Consider the following 24,635-nt stretch of genomic DNA (forward strand, 5'->3'; position numbering starts at 1 on the left):
ATAGTGCTAAAACCACTGGACAGAATTAACCACTGGCAGAAAGGTAGCTCATGGTCCAGAAAGAAATCGATAGATAGACAGACAGATACTCGAATGAGACACGTGCACTCGAGAGGGATGGTTTCAAAGCTTCATTTTTGGTTCTGTGTGGCCCCTGTATAGAGCACCCTGTAACACCAACGACATTCTAAACTTGCTCGCCTCAAATGTCTTCTTTTCTAGCAAGGTTTTTAAGCATTGAATTAGAACTATGACATCCAAGCCGAGATAGAAAGGGATAAAGTGTTATGCCATTTCTACAACAAAGTCTTTAAACATAGGATTAGCACAGTGTCATCCATGCCAAGCTGTAAAATGACAAAAGTCTTTTTCCACTCCAGGCAGAGTAATACAACATGAATGGCACTCTGCTAATCCAATGCTTAAAAACTCTGTTAGAAAAAACAGACATTTGAGCTTAGCAAGTTTAGAGTGTCACTGGTGTTGTAGGGTTCCCTACACAACATCTGCTCCCCAACTAAACTTGGGAACTACCCAGAGCTCTCTGCTTCTTTCTTGGATAATTTATGCAGCACTCTAAGCCTGAAAGGGTATTGTTTTGAATTATACGGGATGCTCCCTTGTATCAAAATATATCTATATATATATATATATATATATATATATATATATATATATATATATATATATATATATATATATATATATATATATATATATTTATATATACAAATTGTCCCAAATAAATAACACCTACTGTGACTGAAATTGCAAACAAAATTAACACCATAAAATCGTTTGACAGCAGACAGCTCTAGTTACAAAAATATGTCAATGTCTTTTATGACTCCTACATAATTGTAATGCTTTACAGTAATTTTAGGAGGACCGATACGTATGAGCTACAAAAACAGATGTGCACAGTATCTTACACATGCTTGATAATTTCTAAAATTACACCTCGGCAACAGTGTATGAGTAAAAAGGATTAATATATTTTTCTGCCCCTTTAAACTTCCATTCTTTAAAACTGCAAACAATCGAAAGTGTGTGCGCTTGAAAGAAGCCAGAAGAAAGGGAAGCACTGAAGGGGGTAAGAGGTGGAGACTTTGATGTCCTCAAGAAAGGTTTCTATTGAAACAGTTTCTATCGATTGTTGTGAACCTGTAATAGCAACCAAACAGATGCAGCTTAACAGCATTCAAGAATTTCAGGTTGGGAAACCATCTCTATGGCAACGCTCTCTCAGAAGAGAGCAGTTTTTAGATTATAAGGATTGCCAGGATAGCTTTTCAAAGGGTTGAATCACTTCATACAGCAGAATAGATTGTCTTGGGCGATTTAAAAATAAATTATATCCTGCTTTGATGAAGTAGACATTTGCATATTCGAGATATTTATTTCTGCTTTGCTTCTGTCCCCTTGCCTGAATAGCCTGTACATATCTATGCATAGACTGTGTGGAAAGATGAAGGGTTTAGGAAAAAGGGACTAACAAACTTCTTACTGTTGTAATTGAAAGTCCTACTGGGGTGGACATCCCAATAGGGGTTTTCACTGATTAATACGTTGAATCAACTGATATGTTTGCCCCTCTTTTTTCAGTACATGACTGCACATCACATACAATGTTTTATTTTAGCACGGCTTATTCTAGTGCTTGTCCACGCCAGTTCTTCAATATTTTGACACCAACTCAACTTTCTGTTGCAGAAGTTGCACATATACTTAGGAACATCATGTACAGGTTTCCAGTATTTACTGTTACTCATGTCCATCTCGTAATTTATAAGGACGAGGCTCCTTCTGCCGGTTGTGGAGGGAAATTTATGTTTGAAATGCACTCTCTGAATAGCACTTTTCTATTAGCAGAGGTCAGTCATCCATGGAAATAAACTCAATCCCTGGAACTAACACGCGCTGTCAACCCCGAAGGACCTTGCAAATGTGAGGCGGATGTTCAAATCACTGAGCCACAAGACGCACACACACACACAACATGACTGCCAAGCAACAAACTTAGACATGTTTCTTGATTTCTATTGTTTTAAATCACAAAATCCTTACTGCTAGGTCCATATGTTCAGGATTACAGTTTAATTTAGCAATGACCACAGAATCTCTAGCTGTCATTTAGAAGCAGGGTAAAATGTCTTATTTCAAAAACAAGCATTGGCAAAGTCAACAAGTCTTGCCTATGCAAGTGCTATTGGCCTTATTCAATGTGTTTAAGCCATGTTATACACCAGTGTGTGTACTGTTCAGCGCGGCTAAAAGCTAATGGCATAAAGGAGTAGAGGAGAGCAGAGTGGCGTAGAGTGTTGTGAAGTGGCGAGGTATAGGGTGGTGAAGAGTGGAGTGGCATGAAGTGGGGTAGAGGGAGTGGCATGGAGAAGGGTGGAGTAGAGTGTCAAGGAGTGGCATATAGTGGAGAAGAGTGGAGTGGCATAGAGTTGGGGGCATGAAGAGGAGGGTCATAGAGAGGCGGGGCAGAGTGGAGTAAAGTGTCATAGAGGGGAGTAGAATTTATTGGAGTACAATTGCAGAGTGGAGAATCATGAATTAGAGTATCAGAGTGGAGCAGAGTAACCTAGAGTGAAGTACTAGGGAGCGCAGTGGCTTAGAGTGCTGCAGAGTAGAGTATAGTTGTGCAGAGTAGACTGGTTTAGAGTGAATTGATTTTGAGTGCAATAGCAGAGAGTGCAGTTACGTTGTATGGCGTAGAGTGCAGTGGCGTAGAGCAGAATGGGGTAGAATGCAGTGGAGTGGCACAGCATAGTCTGAAGTGGCAGAGTGCAGGGGTGTTGTGTAGAGTGAAGTGACAGAGTGGAGTGGTTCAGAATGGAATAGAGGTGTAGAGCGCAGTGGCATGGAGTAGATTGTTTCCTAGTAGAGTGAAGTTGTGTGGAGTGCTGCACAGTAGAGTTCAATGGTGCAGGGTAGAGTGGCATAGAGTGCAGTGGTGTAGAAAAGATTAGAGTGGAGTAGAGTGGATTGACTGACAGTACAGTGGTGTAGAGTGGGTGTTGGTGTAGAGTGGCAGAGAGTACTTTGCAGTGATGGTGTGCAGTGGCACAGAGTAGACTGTTGTAGAGTTCAGTGGCAGAGAATGCAATGTTGAAGACTAGAGTGTTGTAGAGTGTAGTAGTGTGGGGTAGAGGTGCGCATAGAGCATTAGGGAAGAGTGCATTAGCGAACAATGCAATGGTATAGAGTGGAGTTGTGTAGAGTATAATGGCACAGAATGCAGTGGTGCAGAGTAGATTGCATACAGTGCATTGGTTTTAAGTAAAGTGGTGTAGGGTGCAGTGGAGTGGCAGAGCGGAGTGGCAGAGAGTGGAGTGATGCAGAGTAGAGTTGTGCAGAGTGGAATGGTGCACCGATGACTGTAGTGGTGCAGAGTTCAGTTTTGCAGAGCAGAGTGGTGTAGAGTGCAGTGTTGCAGAGCAGTGTGTCAGAGTGCAGAGGTGTAGAGTGGTGCAGAGTACATTGGCATAGAGTAGTATAGAGTGACCTAGAGAGCAGTGGAGTACAGTACAGTGGTGCATTGTAGAATAGAGTAAGGTAGAGTTGTGTGAAGTAGAGTTCAATTGTGTGGAGTGTGGTAGTTTAGAGTAGGGTGGCATAGAAAGGAGTGGTGCAGCATAGATTGTAGTGGTGTGGAGTGGTGCAGAGTATGGTAGGGTGGGGCAAAGAGTGCAATGACAGAGTGCAGTGGTGTAAGGTACAGTGCAGTGGTGTAGAGTAATAGAGTTGAGTGGCATAGAGCGCAGTGTTGTACAATGCATTGATTAAGTGTAGAGTAGAGTGGTTAGAGTGGACAGGCCTAGAGTGCAGTGGTGTAGAGGAGAGTGATGTAGAGTGGGGTGTTCTTGGGTATAGGGGCATACAGTGCATTGGTGTAGAGTGCAGTAGATTAGAGGGGTGCAGAGTGTGGTGCAAAATAGAGTGCAGTGGTGCAGAGTAGAGTGGCATAGAGGTCAGTGGCAGAGTGCAGTGTTGCAGAGTAGAGTGGCGTACAGTGGAGTAGGGTGGCTTAGAGTGCATTGGTATAGAGTGGAGTGGCACAGAGTGGCATGGTACAGAATAGAGTAGGGCAGAGTACAATTTTGGAGTGTTGAATAATGTGGTGTAGAGTGCAGAAACAGAGTGCAATGGTGAACTGTAGAGTGGCATAGAGTGCAGTGGTGCAGAATAGATTATTGCAGAATAGAGTGGAGTGGAGTAGAGTTCAGTGGTAAGGAGGAGATTGGCACAGTGTGCAGTGGTGTTCAGTGCATTGATTTTGAGTAAAGTGAACAGAGTACATTGGCATAAAATACAGTGGTGTAAGGGGGCACAGAGTGCAGTGGTGCAGAGTAGAATAGTGTGGTGTAGACTGCATTGACATAAAATGCAGTGGTGCAGAGCCGAGAGGCATCCAGTGGGGTTTCATAGAGGAGAGTGGTGCAGAGTAGAGTGCAGTGATGTGGAGGGGTGTAGATCAGAATGGTGCAGAGTAGACTGCAGTGGGGTGGAGTGATGTTGTGAGGAGTATGCATGGTATGGAGGCACACTGCCATTATGGACAAACTATTTCCAATTGAAATGACCATCACATTTGCACAGAAATTAAGTTTTATTCATAAACTTGTACCACGCACAAATGAGAATGTGTGAAAATGTCATCACCTAGTGTATTGATTTGTTTTGATCGAATTAAAATATTGGTTTCCACTGCACTTCAGAATTACCAACAAATCTGTCTCATTTGTGCTTTCCTATTTCAGGTGGGTTCTGAAATATCTGTACAGTTCATTTACAGACATTTAAGTTTTGTTGTGTGCTAGAAAAAAATACAGCCTTCCTCTAGCATGCCCCCATTACCCAGCATGATTATCACATAAATCTTCTCACTTTGAAGTCAGAGGGGAAAAAAGTAAACTCCATGCTCTCTCAGAAGACAGAACCTTACATTTGGGCTCTGTCTCTGACAGAGCAAATGGGACAAGATAAGGAAAATAGTACATTTAAAGGCCTGTTTACAGAAAGGAGCAGTGGTGGAAGAATAAAAAGGGCCATTGTAAACAGGCTGTGTTCCACAGAAGAGAGAGACTCAAGCTGGACAGTCTAAAACAAATAAGGCCAGCAAATAGAAAGCATGCAAATGTGAATTATGAACCACAAAGCCAATGGTAAGAAATGGGTGGAGCACATTTCCAGGAAAGCTTTTTGAATGTCCCCCAGATGTATTTAGGAAACTAGACAGCTCTGCTGTCTGGTAGGCTTCGATCTAAAGAGGAATGACAGCAAATAAGGTCTGAGGCTGACATGGGGAGTGTGGATTAAAAAGTCTACTGTGCTTCAGCTGATCTTAAAAGCGTAGTTTCCTTTTGAAAATATATTCTAAACATGTACTCCATTTTTATCTTATTTTATTTGCAGTTGTATATTACTACCAAGTGCCCTGTGGCTGCCTGAGAATCCTTTGCAAGATAGGTGCATAGAATGGGAGTAGCAATGTTTATCCCGCAGTGGTCGTCAGTACCTGGAGATAATCACTGTAGGATTTGTATTTAACTTCATCAAGCCTTGAAGCTACATATGTCCTCAGCGCCTGAATAAAAAATCAAAGCCAGCCTTGGGCATCTGACTGGGCAACCCTTTGGACTCCAGCTGGAGTGGACAGTTGTAAGAAGGACCAGCTTATCGAAACCCCTGTCATGGTTTGGTGAATTTCTGCGCATTCGTTGTGACAAGAGAGAAAGAGGCTCTGCAGTATACTTCAAAGGGTACTCTTTGATTCAGAGAGGTGTCACTTCTCACTTCTGGAGTTCTGTAAGAAGCAGAATATCTGGCTCTTCGAATAACTCAACAGGGACAACAAGCCTACACACATACTGAAGGGCATGGATACCCTCAATGGTGAATAGTGCACTACACAAATTGACTTAACATAACAAGGGCAGGGCAGAGGAGAGGGCACTTCAAAAGGAAGCTGACTCCCAACACAAACATCGAAGACTCAGACTTTAACTCACATTTGATGTTTGGAAATGTGCTATAAGAAGGGAAGCTCGAAGCCCCCAAATCTGTCAACTGTGAAGCAGTCAGTTGGACTGTGCAAGGAGGAGAATCTCTGCAAGACTTCTGTCTGTGACCAGGACAGTAGGCTAAGGCCCGCCAGTCTCCCAGCTGGGTGAGAGGACATCTCCCAGAGAATCAAAGACAACTTGTACCTGAAGCGTCAGTGCCTGCCTACTTGCCAAGATCAGTGTGCCTTGTGAGGAAGAGGAGAGCACTGGAGGGAGCAAAATCCAGCGAGAGATCCTGGCGATTGGATCCCTGAAATGAGGTGCAGGGAGATGGCTTCTGCACCAATCTGTTTGAAGCCCCTATGCCGAGTGAAGTTTGTGATCCCGTATGCCAGGTGAGGCTGCCGTGAAGATTACTGCTGTACCCACTGGGCCGTAGCTATGTGTGGAGGGAAGGTGGTAACCCCACATGCTAAATGGGGCTTAAGTAACAAATGCTGTGTGTTGATCAGGCCATAACCAATGTGCTGAGTGAGGACAATGACCCCCTATGTCAGGTGGTGCCACAGGGAAAAGGTCAAAGAGTGTGGTCTGGTTGAGACTGCTGTCGAGAGGAAGGCGCCGCCATGGAAACCTGTGCAGACCTAGGCCCCAACTAAAGATCTGCACCATAAGCGCTAAATTTTTCATTTTCCAAAATGTGGGCAGGTTCCAATGAAACCTACCAGTATGGCGGGAGCCTCAGGGACACCTAATCACTACCACCACTGGACAGCATGTGAGGAACTCTAGAACAACCCACTGCCCCTGCAGGGTCATGTGTGGTGCACTCACTGGAGACAGCCACTGCAGCTTCAGGGCTGGTGAGGGTAACTCTGGATGTGCAGGTCCTGATTAAAGGGCCAGAGGGCCCCAGGGGAACTTGCCCGCCACATTGCGCTTTAACTCTGGAACACTTTTGACTTTAATTGGAGTCGGAGTGGGACTCCTGAGACTCAGACTACTAGTGGGGCTTAACCTGAATGTCACCTTTAGTGAATGAGGGCTAAACACTACAACTAATGAAAGGATAGTGGGACTCAGGAACCACCTATTGAAGCACTAGAGCCCTGACCTCAGGGGACTGTGTGTATAGTTTATGATTGCTGTATTTTACTTTATATTGGTATATAAAAACTGCTTTTTACATAAGGCAATTATTTGACATGACAATCCTTTATTGCTGCTTCTGAATGTAATTTGAGTTATGAGCTGTTGTGTTCATCCCCCTGTGTCTACCTCCCCACCCCTGAGAAGCCTTGGGATGCTCGACCCACACTACCTCTGAGAATAAAGTGGTGAAGAGTGCTTGGCCCTGTTGCTTAGGATCAATAGTAGGTTGGGCCCCAGGACATCAGGAGCAAATGGCCTCAACTCTCACAGTTCTTCAGCTGAACATAACTATATAATCTATGATCTGGATTTGTTAGCAATTAAAAATGGTTTCTCCCAATGGATGCATTATTTGGAAGGAGTGTTATTCTCTATAACAGTTTGGACAGACCATAAGAACCTTTGCTATCTAATTTCAGTCAAGTGTGCCACTGCTAGGTATGCTCACTGGGTTTTATTCTTTATTCTGTAGATAAGGTAATTGGCACAGGAAAGCAAATGCTCAGTCTTATCTGACAAACGTCCCTCAAAGGAGATAACCACAGTAAGCACTTTGCTATCTACCATTAACACCTTTCTAAAACAAGTAAGACAAGTTCAACAAGGCATTGAATTGATACAATTTAAATCAGAAATCTACCAAAAAAGACAGAGGAGATATTTTCTACACAAGCATCTGTGGCGAGTGTCCCTCTTTCATATCCGGCATTGGTAAGATCAATGAGAGTGTCAAAAAAGTTACTAGAGAATATAAGAGATAGATGAGAGTTCTACTTTTAATTGGGCTACTATGGGGGTTATTCCAACTTTGGAGGAAGTGGTAATCCGTCCCAAAAGTGACTGTAAAGTGACGGATATACCACCAGCCGTATTACGAGTCCATTATATCCTATGGAACTCGTAATACGGCTGGTGGTAAATCCGTCACATTTGGGACGGATTACCACCTCCTCCAAAGTTGGAATAACCCCCTATATGTTTTTCATTTTCTGAACAGGACTGGACTGGAGTGCTTCTCTGTTTTATTTTGATGCATTTCAATATACTTCACTTTGCTGGTAGTAATTTCCTGTTCATTAAAATAAACATTGCGCAGTAGGAAGCCAGCTTTGACAAGAGTGACCACACATGGTTGTATGCTTCAAACTAAGTTTTACAGTGCTTTAAAATTAAAAAGCAAAATTCCATCATTACAAACAAATAGACTACATGATGACTTTGGACTTTTCTACGATCCACTTGGTTTGTGAAGCCGCAGTTAATACGTGATTCAATTTACCTAATGCAGTCACACAACTACAGAGCAATGCTGCACTGAACAAACCTCTCAAATTCATCAAGAGCAAAATAACTGCCTATCTTGACTTTGGAAATTGCTTTGCATTAGCTATCCAGGGTCTAACAAATATAAAGGTGCTCTTTCTTGTGTTTCCCTGCATTCATGTAAAACCAAAACAATTAAAAGCAAAGGCACATTATTTATAACAAACATGTAGCTCTTCGGCAACTACAGAGCTGAAATTTGCAGGCGATGTGCAATGCGGTGCAGAGAGAGGAGACAGAATCCAACTAAACTGAGTTGATCTTCTCTATCCAAATTACTGTAATGTTCTTCTTTTCAATGCCAAAGATCAGACGAATGCATGTCTGAAGAGCAGTGGCGGCCGCCAGCTTTAGGAGGGAGGGGGCGGGTGGGCAGCACACACACACTCATTCTTTCACGCACGCACGCACATCCATTATCAACACTCATACCATTCAAACATGCACGCACCAAATATTGATTTTAAAACATCACACACTCAATCTTTCACACACGCACGCACATCCATCCAGTAACACTCATAACATTCAAACACGCACGCATGCACCAAACATTCATTTTAAAAGATCACACACACAGGCACGCACATCCATTAACAACACTCATAACACTCAAACATGCACGTGCGCACCATTCAATTTCAAACATCACACACATACACACACACACTTACCTTCAGCCTCCAGTTCCCGGGAGTGTTGGGACTGCTGCCTTCCCTCATTGGCTGACCTTAGGTCAGCCAATGTGGGAAGGCAGCAGTCCCAGCCTCCTCACAGAGTGGGATGGGGTCAGTAAGACTGCTGACCCCACCCCACTCTGTGACGAAGTGTAGTGACACAATCAGTGGATTGTAGTCAATCAGTGGATTGACACTCGCCCTGGGCGCTTCAGGGCTTAAACCTGAAGCGCCCAGGTTGAGTGTCAATGGGTGACGCTTTCCTGGTCACCCAGGGGAGGGCTTTGAGGCACCTTTGCTGAGCCGAGGACGTCACGCCCATAGGAGCTGTGACCTCCTCAGCCCAGCAAAGTTCAGCTCATGCAGCCAGGAGTCTGCGCAAATCGCGCATGGCTCACTCCTGGTTGTCTGAGCTGAAAATGAAGAGTGTCTATCAGGCTGGCCTTTGTTCAGCCTGACAGACACTCTTCATGAGGGGCAAAAGGTGGGGGGCGTGGCCCCTACGCCCTAAAGGACGGGCCGCCACTGCTGAAGAGTGCTGTTTTCAGGTATTTTCTTAACAGGAGGTGATTAGGTTCAGCTCTAAGGTAGAGGTCCAAAACATTCCAGAGTATGGGCCTCTGGAAAGCCAATGTTATGCTTGCATGTTTTTTCGTTTGAATGTTCTTCTTGGATGGAATATTCATTCGTTTATTAAAGCCTCCATCCTGGACTGCGTTGAGTGGCTTGGCCTTGAAGATAGCTGGTGTCTGTGTTCCAGTAAGTCTTCTGGATCTTATAAAGCAATGATTCTTATCCTGATGTCTGATGACACCCGAGGGTCTGTGAGGACTAGTGAGGGGGCCCGCGACCGTTTCACAAAATTACACAATATTACAGTTACTTTATTATAATTAATAATATAAACTAATTTGCAAACTTCTTCTATGTTTGGTTGCAAATTAAGCAAATATTTTAATAATTGAACATTTTTTTTATGTATACTTGTTTTTGTATTATTGTGTATTGGTTTGAGGTTCAAATGAAAGAAATTGCTCAGGCCCAGGGTCCCCGGTTTCCAATAATGATGGCGGTCCCTGGATTCCAGTAATCAATCAGTGGGGGTCCACAGAAGTCATAAAGTAAAGAACCACTGGTATAAAGGACGTTTAATTTTATCCTGAGTTATATTAAATAAATAAAAATGCAGGTGAGAGAGCGTAGTTTGAAAATGTTAATTATGCTTATATAACTGTCTAACAAATGCCACATAGAAAACGACAATGAATAGTAATTTGCTTAATGTGCATTTGAATTATGTCAATGAAACATAGAAATACTATTGTGTGCACAAACTAATGTGGATTATGAAAATGATTGCTTGCACGATAAATAATCGATCTTATATTGGTGTTTACACTATTGCATTAAACCATAGGCCTTAAGTTAGCGTGAGCTGTGGATTTAGCTGCCTAAGCTCTCATATTAAAGCATTTTTCTCTGTTTTTACAGTGTGCTGACTCACAAAGGGCTATGACCCTGCATTTGTTCTTGTCTTCATTTCATGTAACCATAATGGTTTTATTCCCATCCGCATGCTAGCTGCTTCTGTATGAATTATTTAACAAATTCGCAACAAACTAGATTGAAAGAAATATTCAAGGACATTTAACCAATGGATTGGAGAATTTATGACCCGAGGAACGTGCCAAAATGATGAACTAATACAGGATGTGCCACCTCCGAAGACGTCAATTATGAAGACCAATCAAAGTGTTGTAAATTATCATGGGGTGACAACTGGGATTACCTAATGTATAATTTGCTAGGCCAAAGATAGCGGGGTATAGTAAATGACCAATAGAATTTTGGGGGAAGGGGATACGAAAAGGGATAAAAACTCATGTCACAGAAGGGTCGAGAGAACTAGGTAGGGAATGCTGATGATTTTATCCAGAAACTCTGTCACTCTGTTTGGTGATTGGGGACTTAATAAAATTATCCTTGCCCATAGACTGCCCTTATACTTCTCCTCCTTATGAGGGAAGTGCTCCCTATCTCTTAGACGAAGCTAGACTGAAGGAGATTCGACTGATGACCTGAAGACGAAGTCTGATCCTGTGTGCTGAATAAATCCTTGGAGGGTAATTATGACAATGCTATTGTAATTTGTCTGTTTGCTTTTCCTTCTAGGTACCAACTGCTGTATTTTTTAATAGAGGCCATAGCTAGATGTTTTCTAAATTGGTGTTCTAAATTATTTTGCATGAAGCCCAACATGCCGATGCTAATTAGTGGCTAGGGTAGGTAATCACTTTGACTGACTTAATTAAACACAGACTGAAGTTACACTATGCTGAACTGAGAATTACGTAAAATTCTATGTATTCCGATCCATGTTTACTCTGTGTTACATTCTTATGTTTATGATTCTTGCATTGATGAAATCTTACTACGGTTGCCATGTTGTAACGATCCTCTTATGCTTCTTGGTTTTGAGATTGACACTCCTGATAGTAGATTGTAATCAATAGGGAATAAAATTCATAAAAATTCTATCAAAGGGTGTAGTTATTCATGACTGAAAGGTCATGGTCGCGCCGACAGTTTGATCAATGTCTTTATCCAAAGTAAAGTGTATTGTATTGATAAATATTGGTGACATTATTGATATATTACTCGATATATTGATCAGTTATCTCGTCCTAAGGTGTCTCACCACTGGGTCAAAAGATTCATTGGCCTAAAACGAGTCCTAATGTGTATAAATTGACATAAAGGGACGCGTTACCACAGGTAACACAGGTACAGTTCTCTCAGGAGAATTGAGAATGCTGGGAACAAAAAAACAGTGATTCAAACACAGCTGAGCAATAGTTGCCATGGTGCAGTAGAGACGGAGTAGAGTCTGTGCTGTCAAGAACATTCAGAATAATGAACAGATGAGGAGGACCCACAACTAGTGTTTCTGTGACTGGTGAAATATAGATGTGTTTTACCTAGGTTCATGACATCTTGTGGTAAACTGACTTCCAAAATCGTACACATCTGAAAACGTAATTACTTTATAGATTGAGTTAACCAAAGCTCATATACTGCTGTGCAGTAATGCATATTTTGCAAGCCTTTGTTCCTTGACACAGGCTATGTCATCACAATATGTCTCAGGAAAGTAGGTCTCTCAAAATGTTCTTAAGCAGCAAGGTTTTCAATAAAAAAGTATGTTAACATGATTACTTAGTTCATGACAAAAAGTAATGTCTTGTGCATTCAATGCAGTTGAACGCATTATCTTTTTTATTTTTTATTTATTTATTGTTGACACTGATTTTTTATTTTTTTTATTTTAAAAGCTCATGGTCACTAGATTCAAAATTCTGAGCCTGTTGTGAATTGTCTTTCCGAATGTGTTGTCAAACAATATCTTTGGGGGAACAAACACTCCCAACATTTTTCTGCACTGTATATACTCTGCCTGGTAAGGTTACCAGCCCTCCTCTTGCTGAACCCAGAATCTCCCTTCAACTTTCACTCCAGATGTAAACTGTGGCAGAACAGCCACTCATCTGTCTGCACTTGACACAAGCAAGGATTGGCAAGGCCAATAGTTTGTACTTGAAGGCGTTCATGCATGCAAACTGCATTTGTTTATGCCCGTCTTCTGTGCGTTAGCACATTAAAGCCAGACCTATTCGCTTTGCCAATGCATGTTAACATTTTAGGAAGGAAATTATAAGTTGTTTTATAGTATTGTGATATTTTTCTCATTCCTCCACCTTTTTCCATCCAAAATCCAAGGACAACATTGTATTTCTTAGCAATATCCCCAATGGTTGGTCTCCCATAACTTTCTTTTCTACTCCCGACACACGGTGTGGATGGACATATATCATTTAGCAGCGCACCATACTTTAAAGCTCCATACTGCTTCACCAACACCTAAAGACACATTTCATAGCATACAAAATAGAGCTGAAGACCTTTCTCTTTAGGCAGATGTACAGACTTTTGACTGCATGGTCCCTCACCTTACTTGCTTCAAAGGCTATTATACCTCCTTTCCACTCTTACAATGTTTAGAAGTTGCCTTGAGGCAGTTTGAGTGCTAACCCAAACAAAATAAAATGGAAATCCAATGTGAAAGCAAGATACATCAATACGTATGGCAAGTTGTTTGCATTGGAATTCTAACTAGCTGGTTAATTCGCGAGTGCAGCCGTCAGTCAGGCGTATAGTTGGTTTTGAGTCTGGTCTATCAGTCCAATGAATGCAGCATTTTCTGGACAACTCTCAGCAAGTACAAGGCCAAATCTGGGATATTGCTCAGGAATCTGAGGTGGTCATTTTGTTGCTGTAACAAAGGACATGAATACAATGGTGATGGTTGGAATGCTTGCAGAAGCCACATTCCAGACATTTATTTTTAATACATTATGCCACACAAGCCAGAGGCCATACACACTTGGTCTTGATTCAAAATGTACAGTCAAGCCCAACCTGCCAGGTCAGGTCCCTTCAAACGCAAGCAACACCAGACTGGGTTTGGCTTAGTTAGGCCTTATCAGTGAGGTATATATTGGGTCCAGCAAGCCTAGTGGGTAAAAAAAAAAAAAAAAACTAAGGACTGAAGTGTAGTCCAGATGGTTTGTCATTGACTGACACATTTCCACCGTAGCAAGAAATTAGGCGATCATGATCAACAAACCACACATATTGAAAATGGTGATATAGTTGGGGAAATTTGCAGTTAGGGGAATTCAGAAGAGACACAGAGGAGCTCTGATTGTGACCAAGATATTTGATGAAGGCTTCTCTGGAATTCTCCTCACACTGTTGAGTGGTTTTGGAATGTCTTAATCCTTCACCGGAAGCAGTTTTAGGATGTTTCATAGTACAACAAGTTACAATTTCTTACTAAACTTGTTCAGATCACTTCATGCAATTGCAATCATGAATAATAATACAAAAAACAACAGGCTCTTCTATATCATAAGATTATAGATATATATGCAAAGTGCTAATTATCACAATTGCTACAAGTCTAAACATGTTAATAGCTGCCCTACAAATACAACTTGCAAACAATGTAACATCATATCATCAGTATAACAATTTTAGAATTCATTTACACTGTGGATAGAATGGCTAAATGGAGGACTGCCTAACAGACTTTAAGAGAAACCTTACAAACCAAAAGCTGGCCATATATATTTCACTAGTTCAGTGGGAGAACTAAACAAATGCTAAAGATATTTGAGAGAGGATGTGGTTTAACAGCCAGAGCTGCTGACTTTGGAACTGGGAACCAGATTTGAGTCTTAGCATCCACTCAACATCCTGTGATTCTGGGCAAATCACTTAATCCCCCCATGCCCAAAAAATAAAAATGGATGTAGCCTTGAGTAACGTAACTAGTGCTCATGTAAAGCACTACTAAACCTATTGATCAGGTTTGCGTTGCATATAACTGCAAAACAAATATAAATTTGTCTTGACAGATAAGCATGAATGACAATTCACAATATTAAAAACATTTGTTATCTCACCAGCCACATACCTACATCAGAACGAACTAGATTACTGTTCAAATATCTAGAGTTGAGTTATACTTTGCGACATTGTATGCCACATAGGCCTTTTGATAGGGCAGGGTGAAATTTGTAGATGAGCGTTGTGATAATTTCACACCACTGTTGATTGTTTTTAACCATGGATGCAGTGTCTGCTGCAGATTGCAGTTTGTTTAGTGAGATTCTATTCATCTACTCCAATGCCTTTTACTCACATGGACCATTTCCAGGGGCGGCTCTTCTGCAGTGGCAGATGCGTATCAGCCCTACTTTCCCCCTCCCCACCAGCAGCAACAGCTGCAAAACTTGAAAAATGAAACAATAATAAACTATGTTTATTATCGTTTTATTTTTTTTAGGGGATGGGTCCATGGGGGATGACAGGCACGAGGGGGAGTGTTGTGCACTGTTATCAGTGCGCATGTGGGTTTGGCCGACTGTCTCAGGACTGCCAAACCGACATGTGCACTGAGCTGTCTCCAACCACAGCAGCGCTGCTGGGTTAGAGACAGCAGGCACAGGCTCCTAGTCTGCTTGGGAGTGTAAATTGAGGGTGCTCAGGCCAATCCTGATGCTGCTCTCAGGCTGGTAGCAGCATAAGAGCAGGGTCAGGATTGGCCGCAGGCCAGTCAGGGAGCCAGTAGTGGAGCCTGAAGAGCGATGTTGTGGCGGGGGCAGGTACGTTTTTTGTTTTTTTCATTGCTCTGTTTTTGTTTTGTGCCCCCGCCCCTTTGCCTTGACACCAGCTGTGACTGCCCATTTCTATCTCACCCCTATTGATACAACAACCTAGGTTACTGTGTAACTATTAGAGAGAACAAATGGTCTACAGCTTTGCAAGGAATTTTGAAAAATCATTGAAGCACGTTTATGTTTAGGCTATGGAAAAACTGTCACTTAACTACATTTATAGAGTGCTCTCATTGAATGCAGGTTACAAACACTGGTCTTAATTCTTGAGCTTGAAAGCATGGTGGTGGAGTTTACGGACAAGGCAGATCTACAGACCTGTCCCGTCTGAGGAGGTGGGATGACTTGCTGGAAGTAGCAGAGTAAAGAGGTGTACTCAGGAGTGTAATTTGGTCAGTATGATGGGTTTAGATTCAGATTTCCTGACAATCTCGGTGGCACATGATGTTAAAATACATTATATCACAAGCAATGTGCACAAGAGGCAGTGGAAAGGGAGAGGAATATGGATTGGTAGGTGTACTAAATGAGTGTGTGTGTGTTTTTATTTTTTTTGTAAAAATTCCTGGTGAAATCTGACAGATACCTCACCATACCTGGCTGAAAGCACCTGCAGTCAACTACTTATTAAAAATACATTTATTAGGGGGGTGTAACACCTCACATTCCACCTGAAGCTATGCCCCTGAGTATTCTCTCTGCGTTTTGAGTGAAGATCACTCTACCGTTTTCAGGCTTGTGCTGCAAATCTGTATTCTACTGCAATGTATGACAACAATAGAGAAGCAACCAAAAAAGAATGGGTGTGAGGATACTAAAGTATCTCTGACCCAAAGAGGTCAGACAGGATATGATTTTGCAATATCATATAGTGCGGACATGGCCTGAAAGTATTAGAGGGCTTTACAACTGTAGCAGGATACATGGAGTACAGCGGGTTACAGTTACAGTATTTAAACTCTGACGTTAAAATCAGTAGATGCATGCAGGAATTACCATGTGAGACAATTGCAGTTGGTTGAAGGTAAGACACAGTTAAAGCATCAATTTAGATAGTGAGGTCACATAACCAAGGAAGTAGAGATCCTGGTGGAGAGAATACTTAAGTCTAGTCAAAGGTGATTAACCAAGGTGTCTGTCAAATAGGAGGAGCTTTTCCTTTTTGAAGGTGACTAGGCAGGTGGTTAGGCAGAGGGAGGTGGGTGGGGAGTTTCAGATTCTTGTGGCACTACCAGAAAATGACTGGCTCATGTGTCATTCTCAATTGAAGGTGTGGGATTCCTGGAGCAGAGGTTAGGTGTTTCTTGAACCCCTAATTTGCTTCAGAGATTTTCAGTTTCTCTTTTAGATAGGAGGGTGAAGGGGAGTGCAGTGCTCTGTGGGTATTGCTGACGGTTTTGATTTGGGCCCACTCTTCAATGGGAAGCCAGTGGAAGGTTAGCAGGGCAGGAGGAATTTGGTCAAGTTCCGCGAGACCCTATTCGAAGTGTGCTGCGGCATGACTAAATGATTGTGGCAATTAAAATCTTAGAGACTGGAGGCAAATATCAACTGAAGTAAAATGGAAGAACATTTTAGTGACCAGGAGGGAACTGACTATAACTGCTGTTTCACCAATTTAATTAATTTCCCTTTATAAAGTTATTTGAATTAAACCCTCAAAGAATTTTAAAAAACACATTGGTGTTACAGTTTAATGGCTGCCTTGTCATAAAGACAGAAAGGCAGGTGCTAACGGTAAACAAAAACCCTGTTTTGAAAGCCTCCATATACACTCTATTCTGTGATCCAAAGTTAACAATAACCTCCTTAAAAGTAGATGAAAATAACTTTCTTTATTTTGATAGTAGCCTCATCATTTATCGACCAACAAGGTCCCATCTACTTAACATGACCCAATACTGTTGGGATGTTTGTGACAATAACTAGGCTCTTTGATTAGTGACCAGACATAAACATGTGTGCCTTAAGTTGTCTGAGTGTTTGGAAGGCAACATGTCAGTATTATAAAACACAAATGAAATAATATAAATGCAGTGCTCTTCAAAATACCAGAAGCATAGTTTGGGGAAATGTTTATGTTACTGTTTGTAATTTTCTACTAAGTCTCTTTCTCTAATATTTCGTGAAATAAAAGCCATTGCATTCAAGTTGGATACGGACAAAGAACTCTTCTGTTATCCATTCAGCACATTTCATTAAAAATAATAAAATAAAAGTTTAAGGACTGTCACGAATGTGCAATTTCCAAGACAATACTGGTCCTTCATTTGGAACACACATAACAAGAAACTGGTGGTCCCAAAAGCTATTTAACAAAATAATTGTTACATTTCTTATATTAGTATATGATTAGCAACAGCAATGTTGATTTCAAATATGTTTTTTAAAAAGTTAAAGCTGACAGGTGGAGCAATCACTTGACATAAAGACCTCCTGCTCTTCCATATAGCCCATAATGTTTGACCATAAGGGAATCTTTAGCAAAATCCAAGAGCACAGGAGAGTGCAGTGGAGACAGCTTAAGCCATATATTGGTGCAGCGGCAGTGAAACCGCTTTTACTAGAGCTTCTGGACAAATAGAATTCTTCATATGTGGCCACAAATGAAATCCTAGCTTGGGGCCTAGATCTCTTCTTGTGAACTTGGAACCGTAACCAGTTCCTGCCCTACACGGTATGAATGCTGATTTCGATGGCAGGTAGAGAATTTATGCTTGGGAGACAAAAAGTGAAGAAAGGGTTCGATAGAAGGACCAGATTTAGACAGCTGTTGTGTTCCTTCAGACACAGGTTCAGAGACCTATGTGCATAGGCAGGAAGGGGGATCTCTGCAGGCCGGTCTTTGTCTGCCAAGAGCTTGGCTTCAAAGCGACATTGGTCTGGAATGGGTTCGGTCAGTGCATGAAGGAAGTTGTGGCCAAAAAGAGTGTAAATTTCTGCTTCCGGGTTACCTTTACTGTCTTGTCTTTTGTTGTGGGCTAACGGATTTTTTAAACTTTTAGTGGCATTTTAGAGTTTTGAAATGTGGTGTGAGGTTTGTCTTGTGCCAACATTGGTGCGGTGCTATACACAATCTTTGGACAAAGATTATGTAGCCACGGTGGTACCACCGTGTGGTTGAAGTGGTGCTGGTAATTAGTGTTTTTTTTCTGTTTGCCTCTGTTACAAACATTCTCACATCAATGTCTGGCAGAACTGACAGGAAGCCCAACAAGTCTAGCCAGTCTCAGCATGGCCACGAAATTACGTATATTTACTGCAAATTAATGCAGGCGTTTCAGCCACCTATCGTTTCAGCAGGGCACAATTGGCAGCGTTCGTCAATGCTCATTAACATTTACAGCCTCTGCCGGGACGGAGGGGGCAGTTTATGGAAACCGGCTTCTGGTTTCATGTGGCCATGTGTTCGCACAAAAAAATGGCTGCCTGGGCGTCTGCACTCCGTCTCTGCTTCACAGACACGACTTCCAAGAAACGAGCGCCTCCTCAGTGCTCAAAACGTGACTTAGAGCGGCGGCGCTGACCTCTGCGTCAATCACTGCCTGTCTGTTGATAGCCTGAGAGGCCGTGCGCTTTAACTGCCCCCCTAATCGCTCATTATCGGCTCCGCGTGCTCTCAGGGATGGTGGACGCAGCGTCTGCGCGAGAAAGGCATAAACCATGCCTGTACTTACAACGGATCTGAGGCTGTTGTCTTTCACCAGTCTCATGGAGGATCTGTAGCAGTTTGCAAGGTCGTCTCTGTGGGTGTCATTGATGTGGCCTCGTGCAATGGGTCCCACCGTGTGGATGACATCTAGAATGGAAACAAAAGGAGTAAATATATGTGCTCGCGTTTTGCTGACGCTCGGCCCTGCCATTTATATCCACTTTCTTTGCAGAACTAGTTACGGTATCATATACAAAGCAATCAGTGCAGGCACCCGCACCAAGAACGCAATTGCAACGACTAGAAAATTACATCGATATCTATGCGAATTTACACACTGAAAACCAAACAACTGCGAAAACAATTTGCACGTTGTTATACAGCACTATACATTAGATTGCTTGCATGCAAGACAAGGGGTTGTATAACAAAGCAATGGCATGTGAATGACGTTTTGAACGGGTGAACTGAACATTAAGAGGTCGTTTACGGGTGCCTGGCTATTTATGTCGACAGGGGTGAGGCATTATCTGTTTATCGCTGCAACGTTCTGCCGAAGGTGGGGCCCTCAGTGGTGCTGGTATGGAAATAAAGGTCTCCGTCCTCAATAGCGCTGATTATCAGTGGGGCACACGGTGGTGACTACACCAGGTAAATATTAGCAGCCTGGGGTGAGGTAGTTACCAGGGGTAGTTCGAGTTTTCACTCAGAAAAATGCACATTATAGAGGGATTTCTGTGTTTAATGCACCAAATTCCATATGTATCGGTATTTACCGGCAATTTCTCCCCAGTAAATTTAATTTGCCGAAATGTACCAATAGAAAATTGGGAGGGGGCACTGGGGTCCCAGAGCTCTCCGCCCTGCGCGGCACATATCGGGCAGGTGGGTACAGTAAATACATTTGGACCTTCCTGCAGAGACGGGTCTTGACCTCTCTTAAACCAGAGGCACTTCCCACACCAATAAATGACACAATTAAACCACAGCTCGTTCTTCCATTGTTGAACACTTCCCCGGGGATGTAGCTTCAGGGGGTGCATGGGGTGGAACACCCCCTAATAATTACATAGTTGGTTTTCCTAGTATTTCCAGTCAGATCAGCAGTCTGCAGCAAGAATGACGTTAAGTCACTCTTGCTGCAGAGTAGGTAACATGGGAGAGCCAACATATTGATAGGGAGAGACGAGCCAGAACCGAATCTAGGGTCAGGCTTGGTTCTAAAAGCCCGTCACTAATATAGACAAGAAAGTATTTTGCAGCTGAATCAAACAACCACGTAAAAAATATGATAAAGTTGCTTTAAAAAAAATGTATTTTCGCAACATGCGGATGTGTTTCACCTTGGTATTTCAGATTACATCAATGCATTGACAGGCTTTTATCAACAGTAATAGTTTTTTAAAATATAAACTTGAAATATTCATGCCCTGAAAACAATGCCACTCCTAAAATCAGAGACAAGTCAGTTGTCACGTTTACCCTATATGTGGCCTACATTATTATAGATGGAGCAACATTATAGTCTTTTAAACGTTTGCATACAAACTCATGCATCTGAAGGCACTCTCATATGTGATAATGAAGAAAAAGGATGCTAGGTGACATGAAATATTTGCTTAGGATCACACAGTTTGTTCAATAAGGGAAGTCGGAATTGACCTCAGATTTTCTGGGGTTGTATTATGTAATTCAACTACTAGGTGGGTACATCATTCTCTAGTTTATTTTACATCAAAGGTTAGTTCTTTGTTGTAAAATCTTGGTGCATGAGTATGGAGTATGGGACAGGCAGATGTCACATTAAAGCTCAGCTCCTTTTGGGCTAGAGAGTTCAAGAAGCTGGCCTTACCTTTTCAAATAGTTGAAAACGATATGGCTAATCCTGTCCATTACTACCCTCCAGTTACGCCAGCCCATCCTATGCTTCCTAGCAGGATACACCTCGTGCTTTTTGAGAAATATCAGCCTCACACCCCCTAACAATGTGGATTAAGCTATACCCCTGCCCTCTCCACTGCAGGCAAGTGAACTGTCAGAGTTTGTGCCTGCACTAGGAACAGCTAATTTTCTTGTGTAATTGGTGGACTGACCTGGTCGGCATGTGCATGCTCGGGGAGGTAATCATGCAGTGCGGCACAAACTGGGACAGCGTGCCTAATGAATAATTTGTCCTCGTGTGTGTCCTGGAGCTACTCAACTTGCTAGTGTGACCCACAGAACCACATGTGGCCTCAGAGGAGCTTATAGAGGTCAAACCAGGTTCTCTGGCGTGAACACCATTGTATGAGACTCCCCTGCAACAACAACCGAGCACTTACCAGAGTGCCTGCTTGCCACACTGTACCACCCTTGTCTACTCAATTCCACCCTCAGGAGCAGTCATCACGAAAGAAGGGAGGAGACATTTGACATCCTGAACTGAGGACCCAGGACAGGCGACCCCTGCCTGTAGCTTGAGCTACGATTTCGAGTCTAAGATGTGACTGGAAAGGAGGTCCAAAGATGGGAACCACAAGCAACATACATGGGCCACATATGATGTCACAAGTTACCCCTCACACACGCCTCACCGCCATATTACAACCAGCAATAACTGCTTACTGGTATGAGTCCTGTGAGTTATGGTACATGTATTTTTCCACTTTTAAGGTCTTATATGGTGTGGACAAGGCCTCAGTAGTCTAGTGGTCAAGGTGAAAGTAGGAAGTGAAATTCAGAAGCAACAAGACAGTAACCCCGAGGTCGAAGGTGAAGGGAATACAGTACAAACAAAACCACCACAGAAGCTGCACATTTTTTTTAGACAAACGAGCAGTATGATTTTGCCCCTACATTTTATGTCTCAGAGAAAACTATTTTGATGAGTTCATCAGAGTTTCAAAAACGACCCTTCAAAGATGAAATAACATGCCCATTGTCTCACTTGCAGCCACTGGAAGATGAATGGGATCAGTTTCCTTCTATTTGATAAAGTAAATCCGTTCATAAATCTTCACTTTAATTATAGTGACTTTTTGTATCTCCAGAAACGCTTGCAGAGGACAGCAAAAATTACTTTCATCCACCAAGACGGAGGGGTGTGCAAAGTGCGCTCAGAAGACAAGGCGACAGTAATTCATTTTTACAATTGGAGGTTTTGCAGGCTTAATATTTCTGATCAAGTGCGGCAATAAAAATAGGATTTTTGGAACCCTTTGGTTTGTCCACAAATGAGAGGAACGCATTCAAAGTGCTAATGAGCTGGAAGCCCCGGCGCAGAAGCAATTACAGGTTCTTTTCATGCATTCGCTTCTCATATTCGTCGTCGCCCCGCGGCCTGCTTAACGACGCTGCACTTTGTCACTCATGTTCCTAAAGACGCCTATTTTGAGCAATCTGGCAGTCGTCAATTAATTCAACAAAGAAAATATGTCACAATACATTAATGCTAGTTCTGAAATCTAATTTATGAAGTCCAGGTGAAGAAATCTGCCTCCCTGCCAGATCGTCTTACATGCACAACCTTATGAGACTTAATTTACATTCTGACAACAAAAAAACAATCCTGGCTCCCAGATCTTACATTTTGCAGCGAGAAAAAATAGCTTTCAATCGAATACAAAATCTCCATAAAGAACTGAATGAAGACTGATATTGAATTAAGATGAACTTGATTTTAATAAGTGTGTTCAATGGCTCTTACCCTCTTTGCCGGAACATAAATATTGCCAAAATTCTTGCTGAAAACCCTCTTTCATCTCTTAAAATTATATAAAAGTGGCCTATAGAAACCACAAAATTATAGTTGCATTTGACTAGGAATGAGCCACAGTGAGAACACTTGTTTTCCACCCCACCAAGGCTTCTATTAAAAGTTCACTACATCAGTGATTTTCATCAAGACCAACCAGTTGGAAAAAAAATGCTGAAGGTGGTTAGGTTTTTTAAGCAAAGCACTTTTTTAGATGGAATATATATAAATTCTACATGATTTACCAGGGTCTTACGCCCACCTCAAAGAGCAGACCCCCACAAGGTGCTGGGAAGTATGGAAGTGGTAAAAAAAAAATATATATATATATATATATATATCTCAAAGGTAAAACAAACAATGTTTTAGTTATGTGGAAATGCCAGTTAAAAATTTCAATTTTAAACAAAACAACTGAAATTCAGCATAGTTATCTCAAGTAACCGTAGTAACTTGTGCCCAAAAGTTATTATAATGCACACCTCCACCGTGCACAGGGTTGTCATCAGTGATGTCATTTTATAACTCCAGATATAACAGTCATGTTATTAATGATATCTCAGAACATGTCACAAGTGATCTAATATGGAAGGCAATTAGCACTGCATGACAAGGTTGTGAGCTATAGTTATTTTAGAGCCAGAGTTACAGTTACATGAGATAATTACAACTAGTAAAGCACCTAACTATAACGTCTCTAACTTTTATTTTTTTTCAGTGGTGATGGAAACGTGACAGAGTGCAAATGTTGTGCACTATGCACAGCTTTGCAGTTGAACCTGGAATTCGGTTGACATCTGCACGTAACCACCTCTGACCACTTTGGAAGTGTGCATTTTGGCTAGTAGAACCCCAGGAATCGGAATCCGTGGGGGTGGGGGTTGTGAATAAATGAGAAGGAAAGTTTCCAATATACTCCTCAATAGAATGTACGTGCCAAATACCCTTGCCTTTATCCTTGCCAGTGTAAGTACTGTAGCTGGTTTCTTGGTAGGTTTTCATGGACCCAGCACGCTGCAGACATCTCTTACTTTTCACATTGGTAAGTTGTTGTCTTATTTTGATTATTTAGTATTAAAAGCTTTCATTAGACAAGCACATAATGGTTGTGTTAATTAATAGATAGTTCACACATCTTCCCAGTTGAATCATTGGTGATAACCGAAAGGTCACAGTTTTTAGAGACGTTTTCTTTACACCTTTTTAGGGTATGTTTTCTTTAATTAAATGTACTGCATTTAATTAGATGCTAAACACTAAACAAACCCTGTGTGTTTTCAAAGATGGGCAGAAATACTTTTCAAATCCCCAGTTAATGAGGACTGTTAAAGCTAAGGTGCTGAAGCCCAGGTAAGACATAAGTGTTGGTGTTGACCAGTCTCTAGATCTTTAAAGTTGAGCTGAGAAATCACTTTCCTGGTGGAACTATAACCAATTGCCCACTTTGCGCATGCCTTAAACATCTCTGACAAACACATAAGGATAAAGTAAGGAAACCAAGCAAAGATAATCGGTATTTTACTGAGATGTTTATAAACCACAGGCCCATATGTAAGAAATCATGAATGCTGTCATCGTTGTAAAATTGCCTGTCATATTCATTTACTATAGTTTGCCTAGATCTTTAATTCTTGTTTAAAGTTATTCACACTTACAGCAGCCATGTAGGTATCATCTGGGAAATTCCAACTTCACATTGTGCAACAGTTCTTGCAAACATTAGCCACAAGTATTCTTTTTCCCCGCATAACAAATCATATGTAATGACAATTAAAGATAATTAACAGAATAATGGTAATAGATCCAACATGAAGCTGTCAATGATTTCCAAACCAAGAGTTTTAA

The 24,635-nt window shown here is 41.8% G+C and overlaps 1 protein-coding gene across 4 annotated transcripts in view; it reads right to left on the reverse strand.

Moving 5' to 3' along the window:
* MACROD2 (mono-ADP ribosylhydrolase 2) overlaps positions 1 to 24,635 on the reverse strand; it is a 5,612,477-nt gene that overhangs the window by 3,011,127 nt on the left and 2,576,715 nt on the right. For all 4 annotated transcript variants that reach the window (XM_069234098.1, XM_069234097.1, XM_069234096.1 and 1 more), the window contains exon 6: positions 19,083 to 19,204. In XM_069234098.1, the coding sequence (XP_069090199.1) occupies positions 19,083 to 19,204 (122 nt within the window). The remainder of the gene's footprint in view (positions 1 to 19,082; positions 19,205 to 24,635) is intronic.

The sequence above is a fragment of the Pleurodeles waltl genome, chromosome 5 (assembly GCF_031143425.1).
Source record: "Pleurodeles waltl isolate 20211129_DDA chromosome 5, aPleWal1.hap1.20221129, whole genome shotgun sequence".
NCBI lineage: Eukaryota > Metazoa > Chordata > Amphibia > Caudata > Salamandridae > Pleurodeles > Pleurodeles waltl.